The following is an 8,635-nucleotide window of genomic DNA, read 5'->3' as shown; positions in this document are numbered from 1 at the left end:
TTTATCCTATATCTGCCCGCCGAATCACGGCTCCCCATTTCGTACCTTGAAACCAACCGCCCGCAATATTCTGTTTGTAGAGATCCAGATCTTCTTACAACTCAGGCTGGTTTTGTGGGTGCTCAGAGTGGTCTGGTAGATATCCAGCTCAATTCCGGGGACCAGTTGAAATAGAGTCCCCTACTCCTCCGCCATCTTTTCTTCTCCTATTTTATTTTATTTTTTTTACTGAACATAGCCTCATATCTTACAGAATGTCCCTCACTTGGGGGTCATATCTTTCCTCATGATTTTTTTTTTTTTTAAAGATTTTATTTATTTAGTTGACAGAGAGACACAGCGAGAGAGGGAACACAAGCAGGGGGAGTGGGAGAGGGAGAAGCAGGTTTCCCGCAGAGCAGGGAGCCCGATGCGGGACTCGATTCCAGGACCCTGGGATCATGACCTGAGCTGAAGGCAGTCGCTTAACCAACTGAGCCACTCAGGCGCCCTCCTCATGATTTGATGCAGGTTATACATTTTTGGCACAAATACTGCATGAATGAAGTTGTGTCTTGCTTACTGTGAGGATCCATCTCAAAACTTTGTGGGAGTGCGATGAGCAGAGCACAGGATTCCTGGACCGCAGAATGGCAATGCAAGAGAGAAGGAAGGGACAGGCTGCAGAAAGGGAACACCATGTGGCCATTGCCCTTTTGCCCAGGGCGGGGCTCTGTGCCAGGGACACGTGCTCATTGCTTCTCCAGGCAGACACCCACCACTGCTTGTGCAGCCCCTGTGGTTCCTCTGAGTTCCACATGAGCACTTCCTATGAAACCAGCTCTCCTTCTCTAGCCCTCAGTGCCAGGTCACTGTCTGAAATGACCTTCTCTCTCCTAGCCTGGCTCGTTCCATGGCAGATGGGTCCCTTGTTGCTGTGAACTCATGCAGCCCTACAGGGCTGTGCAAGGCTGTGGGGCATTCACAGAAGCCGTCCCAGGTCTCCCCCCGACCTTCCCAGTCAGGGGGCATTTACTCAGGACCCCTTGTGCACTGGGACCTGCACCAACCACTGTCCCTAGCGTCCTGTCAGAGCTGTGCCTTTTCGGCAGAGCAGGGCTTCCAAGTGCAACCTCTGTGTTTGCGATCCCTTTCCCTCCCAGGTATACATTTGCATTTTTTCAATCAAGATCTTGTTTTGCTGCCTTCCACTGTATCTCTAACTTCCTGCTATCCCACTGCATTTTCTTTTCTCGAAAGTGTTGAAATCATTTTCTAATTTTGAACCCTTTGAGTTTCACTGCGTGCCGATTCCGACCTCTCCAATGAATATCTCGTCTGCATTTGGCACCCACAGCGGCTAGCTACCCCCCCTGCACGAGGAGTTTGGGATGACAAACATTGACCCTCCTTCCATTTTTCACTCCTCTATCCAGAGACAGCAGTGTGACTGCGTCAAATCCCAGAGTAATAATTGCTCCCTCAACATAAGATATTCCCAGGAGGGCCCAGTCTTAAAACTGACACCTTCAGGCAAAGGGCATCCCAATTATATGCAGTTCATTTTCTATTTGTCTTGAGTCAGACTGCTCGGGGGCAAATCCCAGCTCTCAACCACTAAACTGTGTTCTCTGAGCCTTCTTTTTCCCCAACTATAGATGGGGGATAACCTTGTTTGCGGGCCAGCTCTGAGGATTAATGAGACAATGTATGTTGAGTAGTCACGAGATGAGAATCATCTTTCTCCGAATCATCACAACATCATGTCATTGTTGACAACTCTGCAGAAGCCTTTGTATCTGTGAATTTGTGAACTTGGAGTTCTCCGAACAAGAAGTTCTACTAAGCACTCCCCACCCCTCCCCAGGACTGAAGGACTGCCTCCTACCATAGTTTTGAGGGGACAGGATAGCCAAGATGAGCCCATTTGAAATGAAGTGTTGTGTCTACACCCCAAAGTAATTATTCAAGAGTGCATCTAAAGTGCTACTAGAATTCAAATCACAGAACACTTATTCCAGTTATACTTTGCACATTTGTCAGCCTCCAAATACCTGGTCATGGCTCTAATTTTGTTACTTATGATACACACACACACACACACAGAATATGTAGAATATAACAATGGAAGAGTCCACATGGAGTGTTTATGGATGTTCATTACATTTTTAGAACTTGTCTGGGTTTGAAATATTTTTCAAATAAAAAGTTTACTAAAAAATTCATCTTGACTCCCACTTCACATCATATACAAAACAAACAAACAATTCGAGGTGGGTTGTAGATGTAAATATGAAACCTAGCAATAGAAATAAATACAAAGTATACCTTCAGGAAACATAGGATATATCTTTATGGCCTTGGGGTAGGCAAAAATTTCTTAAACAGGACAGAAATTCACTGAAAATAAAGGAACAATAACAAATTAATCTACATTAAAATTAAGAACTTCTGTTCATCAGAAGGTATCATTAGGAAAGTGGAAAGGCAAGCCATGGAATGGGAGAGGATATTTGCAATCTGACGGAGGACTTGTGTCCACAATATGTAAAGAACTCTTACAAATCAGTTTTTAAAAGACTGATAACCCAAGGGAAAATGGGCAAAAGAAGAAGCACTTCCCTCTCTCTCTTTCTTTCTCTCTCTCTCTCACACACACACACATAAGGATAAGCAAATGGCCAATGAAGTTGAAAATGTACTCACTTTAATCATCAGGAAAATAAAAATTAAATCCCAGTAAATACCACTACTCATCCATCAGCATGGTTAACATTCTTAAACAATAGTGAGGCTATTAGGATACAGAGAAATCAGAACTCATATACATTGCCAATGAGTATAAATGGGTACCAACCCTTTGGAAAACCATTTGGCAATATCTACTGAAATTAAATATATGTATACCCTATGACCAAATACATCGCCACCTAATCAAGGTTTGCACATCTCTTTTCTAGAGACATAGATATGAATGTCCAAAGCAGCAGCATCTATAATAGCCAAGAGATCGAAAACAAGGCAAATGGCCATCAACAGTAGAATGAATAAATAAATAGTGGTTCACTAATACAAGAGACTACCACAATACACAAAAAATATACAGTACATGATAAAATAAACAAATGATTGCTCTACGCAGCCTCTTTGGTAAATGTCATATATTTAATGCTGAACAAAAGAAGCCAGACACAAAAGAGTACATGCCATGTGGTCTCCTGTATATAAAATTCACAAAGAGGCAAAATCATTCTTTGGTCATGGGAGTTAGAGTACTGGATGCCCCTGGGGGCTAGTGACTGCAAAGAGGCATGAAGGGCCTTTGGAGAATGTGCTGTTTCTGGATCTGTGTGCCGGTCACATGCGTGTGTTCCCTTTGGTGAAAACTCACTGAACTGTACACTTAGGATTGGGGAACCTTCTGTATGTATGTTTTACTTCAGTAAAAGGTTTATTAAACTCCAGACAAAGCAAAACAAAAGCCTTGTTTTCAGGATAGGGCCTGGTGAGCTAATGGGGCCCACAGGAGCACATAGACAGTGTGTGGTTAAATCTGCTTAACCTGGAGGGGAGAACAAAAGAGGAAAGTAAGGTGAGGGGGAGGGCTGGGCAAATTGGGGTGATCTGCACTTGAAAAAAGGCCAAACCCTTCAACCCAAAGCTTCCTCTCCTATCCTTCCCACTTTTATTGCACTTCCCAGCAGCCCTTCTTACCTTGGGACCAAACTCTCATTCATCTTTGTATCCCCTAGCAACGTCCCAGGAGTCACAGAGAGTGACCGCTCAGGAAACAGCCTGCGAATCCTGTTACCAAGAATTCATACACGATAAAGGATGTAAACGAAAGTATAGATCCAGTGTTAATTGCATTGGTTCCAAAACATTGAAAATCGGTCCTTTCAGAGGGAGAGTTGCAAGGAGGTTGTTGTATTGAAAGGTTTCAGCCTCGCCTGACTTTCCCAAAAGAGAAAGCTCTTGCTGCAGCATAGGGCCAGGCCCGGAGATCCTGGGACCCTCAGCATCACTTCTGCCACCTGAGTGTCAGGGGGGCTGTGGAATAGGCAGCACAAGGCCTAGGGTGCTCACCCTGCTGCTTTCCCATCTCCCCTGCCAAAGCCTGGGCCACCTGCAAAAAGGAATTGGCAACTCTGGAACCTAGTGTCCTCAATAGGAAGTGAGATGGTCTAGTATTTCCACGGGCTTTCCAGAATCTCTCAGGACTCCCTTGTGGGCCTCTGGAGGGCTGCATGGGCTTTGTAGCAATGCAGGGATTTGAGAGTTGGACTGGTAGGCTTAAGAGGGGGGCATTTAAAAGAGCTTGCTTCCCAGTGAGCTAGAATTTAATTGTGGTACTATCCTACCTGAGGATGTTGTCAGATAGTGAATGGCATACCTCCCTGATCACTGAGGAGGTGGTGTCCCCACTCCGAGCCTCTTATCATGTCCCCTGCATGTCTATGTGTAATTGACCTTCCAACCTGAATGAGGAGGAGGTAGCCTTCTGGGGTTGATAAAAAGCTCTTCCTTGACCCCTTCTTTTGTTTGCTGATTTGTACTCTTAACCTGAGTACCCCAGAATGTGACTTTATTTGGAAAGAGGGTCTTGAAAGAGGTAATCTAGTTAAAATGAAATCATTAGGATAGGCCCTAATACAGTATGACTGGTGTCCTTAGGAGAAGAATACACCGGGACACAGACACGTCAAAGGGAAGACGATGTGGAGACACAGGGAGAACAAGCCCATAAGAGAGGTCTCAGAAGAAACTAACCCTGCTGACACCTTGATCTTAGACTTCTAGACTCCAGAATTGTGAAAAGTTTCTCAGTGGGAGGAACATTGGAACATTTTAGACGTTTGCAAGAGACTGAGGCCCTTCTCCTTTCTCTCACCATCCTCTCCAAGAACTTCCCACAAGTTGGTAAATATTGTTATGGGCCAAAACAGAAGATGCAATCTGGCCCTATTCTCCAGTGTTACTCCTGTTGGTTAATAAAACAGATGGAGGGCTGTCCAATGCAAGGAGAAAGGCAGACTCATTCAGAGTCATCTTTCTATGCTCTAAAACCTGGCACAGGCCATCTTCACTAATCTCCAGGAAACCAGAAAACTGTGTGGGGTAGTGGCCTTATGCTAGGATGTTGGGCAAAGAGCACCTCCATGCTGAAAGCACGTTTGGAGGGCTGTCCTTTGCCCTGAGACCCTGCTGGTATCTTATGTCCCAATTAGGATCATTTTTTTTTTAAATGATTTTATTTATTTATTTGACAGAGAGAGACATAGCGAGAGCAGGAACACAAGCAGGGGGAGTGGGAGAGGGAGAAGCAGGCTCCCCGCAGAGCAGGGAGCCGGATGTGGGACTCGATCCCAGGACCCTGGGATCATGACCTGAGCCGAAGGCAGATGCTTAACGACTGAGCCACCCAGGTGCCCAGGATCATTTTTTTTTTTTAAAGATTTTATTTATTTGACAGAGAGACACAGCGAGAGAGGGAACACAAGCAGGGGGAGTGGGAGAGGGAGAAGCAGGCTCCCCGCTGAGCTGGGAGCCCGATGCGGGGCTCGATCCCAGGACACTGGGATCATGACCCGAGCTGAAGGCAGACGCTTAACGACTGAGCCATCCAGGCACCCCCAATCAGGATTTTTTTTAGGGAATTGTTTGCAGAAGAGGAAAACACTCACTTCTTCCAGTGAAGAATCTCCCAGATCATCCCCTGGCTGAGCCCATCCCCTGGGCTCCTTATTCACTCTAAAGAAAAGCTGCTACACACCATGTCACCCTTGTAAAGACAGTGGATATTGGGAGGCCAAGGCTCAGATAGGACTGCATGCTGAATCTCAAAATCTCCAGGCAGTTTAACCTGGGTAAGGACAAATAGTTCAGACTCACCTCAGTGCACATCTGCTCCGAGGAGGTGATGGCTTTACAACCTGCAGAAAGCATCACCGCCAACAGGAAGCAGCTGGTACCCGGAGCCATCGCTGGAATGAGGCCACCCCAGCTTGGTGGGCTGATCCCGTGCCTGGAGTGCAGAAATGGAATCCAACTGCAATGGCCTCAGTAATTCGGCAGGCAGAGAGGTGCTCAGAAGGGTGACATGGGAACAAGAAATGTTGATTGCTCAGTTTTTGCTAGGTCTGTGCCAAAAAAAAAAAAAAAGGGGGAAGTTGTTTTTGCATACCACCAATCCTTGCCCAAAATAGCTGAGAACCCAGCCCCAGAATGGCCCAGTGCATTTCCTGGCAAGCATGTATCAGCTGAGCACCCCTCTGGGGTGGGTCACCCAGACTTACTGACTTAGGCCAGCTTCACGGGTTTGGCTAACTCCCAACAGCTTCTGGCCCCTTTCCCCCCAGAGAGGCTGTAGAGGCAGGAAGCTGTCCTCACAAAGGAAGCCGCTTCGCTCGTTGTAGGTGAGCGATGGGGAGAGGTGCCGTGGCGTGCCGTGGGGGCAGACGGAAGGCCCATCAGGTTCTGTGGCGGGGCCTGCTGGAGGTGCGAACTGGAGCAGGAGGGAACAGGCCCCTCCACGGCTGCCCAGGCTGCCTGGTTCCTCCTGCCTCTGCTCTTGGTATGGGAGGACAACACATCCTTTGACCCAGTGATGCAGGCCAAATAAAGCAGCTGAGGTGGAATGGAATCCCCCGTTTATTCTCTTCCAACCCAGGGAGGTAGGGGACACTGCTGTATACGAGGAAGTCCGGCGAGGAGTGCCGGGCGAAGGATGTCAGCCTTGGCTCTGTTTCTTCTCAGAAATAGCTTCAAGCAGGATGGCAATTACCCTCATCATGGAGCAAGATGGGGTAGTGATTAAAGAAAGGCAGGGTTCAGGCATTCCTCCCTGGGCTGAATTTAGCTACCTCAGCCATTGTTTTCCAGCCTCCTGGCAGAGAGGGGCTGCTGGGCATTCTGGTTCTCCCATTCCATTTCCCAGAGCCTGGTTCTTTGCAGCAGAGTTCAGAATGACTCGAGATGCTGCTCCCACTACTGTATTATGACTGCTAATCAAGGATTATAGGAGCTACTATTTATTGAGCACCTGTTACATGTCAGACACCAGGCAGGATGTTTTTTGTTAGTGTTTATATCCTTATCGCATGTTCTACCATAGAGGTGCTGTGACCTCCTCTTTATAGATGTAAAAACTGATGCTTAAAGAAATTAAATGACCTCTCCAAGGCCACACAACTAGGAAATGGTGGACGATGGCTTCAGATCCACGGTCTCACGGTGGAGACTGTATTACCCTCCATAATTTAAGAAGAGTTTTGCTTCCTAAAAGAGTGAAGAATGGATGGGGTGAAGACAGTTCGTCACCTGGAGATGTCAGAGCACGCTGCAAGGCAGAGGGGGCTGGAGAAACTATGGCCTAGGCATTGTGCTAGGGCTGCTACAAATATTTAGGCTTTTCTAGTCTCACCCCTCCAATGCCATCCTCATGACGGGAGCGCCTCCGAAGATGCTTTTGGTAAAACACAGTGCAAGCAAACTTTAAAGGCATGTCTTTAAAGCAAGAGCTCTGGTCTTGAAGGAGTGTAGTTCTCAGCCTCAAGTCCACTGATTACCAACCAAATGAACTTGGGCAAGTCATGTCACTTTGAGTCTATTTCCCATCTGAAAAATAGAACAGGAATTCCAATTCCTGTTCTGCTGACCTCACAGGGTAATTATGAGGATCAAACAGGACCATACATGTGAAAATGCTTTCTTAACCTTTAAGTCCTATGTAAATATAAAGAATGTGTTACTCCTCTGATTAACCAATTCCAATGTCATGTAAATATCACTATCAGGAAATTGTCTCCTGCCCCAGAGACGTTGCAAAGGTTTTATTACTTTTCTTTTTAAAGAAAGGTTTGATGGCTCAGTTAAGGCCATAGGATTTTGTCATTTTCAGAGGCCACACTATTTGCGTATGATTTGCATACATTTGCATAATGGATTCAAAAGACTCACTGCAAGTGTATAAGAGTAAAAGAAAATAAATGAGTATGAGTGACCTTCTGCCACAGCATTCAAATCAAATATTCAGGGCATAATACCCTGAAATATGAAATAGATTAAAATTTAAACTATTGCAAACAGATGGGAAGATAGGTTTTAGAGTTCAAAGGCAAGAATGAAACCCTTATTTGGTACCAGGTTGTAAAGAATCACATGCTCTTAAAGGTCACCCCATCCAAATGATTTTCATGCCTGAATTCTTTCCTCCACACCCTTTGCCCCACCCCTTTCCACAGACAAAACATATACACTACATTACCTCCCAGTCTATTCTGAAATGCTTCAGGTGACAGAAAATTTACTGTCCCCCAACAAATTGTTTTGGCAAAGTTTGACTGTTTAAAACCTAAGCCACCAAAACACTAAAGTCTTCCCTCCAATGATCTTCCTTTCCTCCGGCCAACAGAACAAGTTCAAGCCCTTATCTATTGCTGGTCCTTTAGCTATTTGACAGTAGTTAAGATGTCTCTGAATCATCCCCTTCCCAGGTTAAAAATCTCTAGTTCCTCCAACTGTTACATACCTGCATGCATCTGAATCCCTTACAGTCTATCTGAATATTTTCCAAATCTCCCAAGGAAAGCAGTGACTTGGATTCTAGTTCTAGCTTTGCCATTAACTTGTGAGTCACTGGCAAGGTCCTTCTGTG

General features: G+C 45.8%; 1 protein-coding gene across 1 annotated transcript in view; it reads right to left on the bottom strand.

Annotated features, from left to right (window-relative positions):
* Positions 1 to 6,086, bottom strand: part of CD180 (CD180 molecule) — a 17,459-nt gene extending 11,373 nt beyond the window's left edge. Inside the window, exon 1 of the mRNA XM_006742667.3 lies at positions 5,872 to 6,086. Within this exon, the coding sequence (XP_006742730.1) occupies positions 5,872 to 5,961 (90 nt within the window). The 5' untranslated portion in view covers positions 5,962 to 6,086. The remainder of the gene's footprint in view (positions 1 to 5,871) is intronic.
* Between the last annotated feature and the right edge of the window lie 2,549 nt (positions 6,087 to 8,635).

Source organism: Leptonychotes weddellii, chromosome 7 (genome assembly GCF_054177405.1).
Source record: "Leptonychotes weddellii isolate Sample4059 chromosome 7, ASM5417740v2, whole genome shotgun sequence".
Classification (NCBI taxonomy): domain Eukaryota; kingdom Metazoa; phylum Chordata; class Mammalia; order Carnivora; family Phocidae; genus Leptonychotes; species Leptonychotes weddellii.
This window is presented reverse-complemented; position numbering and strand designations above follow the sequence as displayed.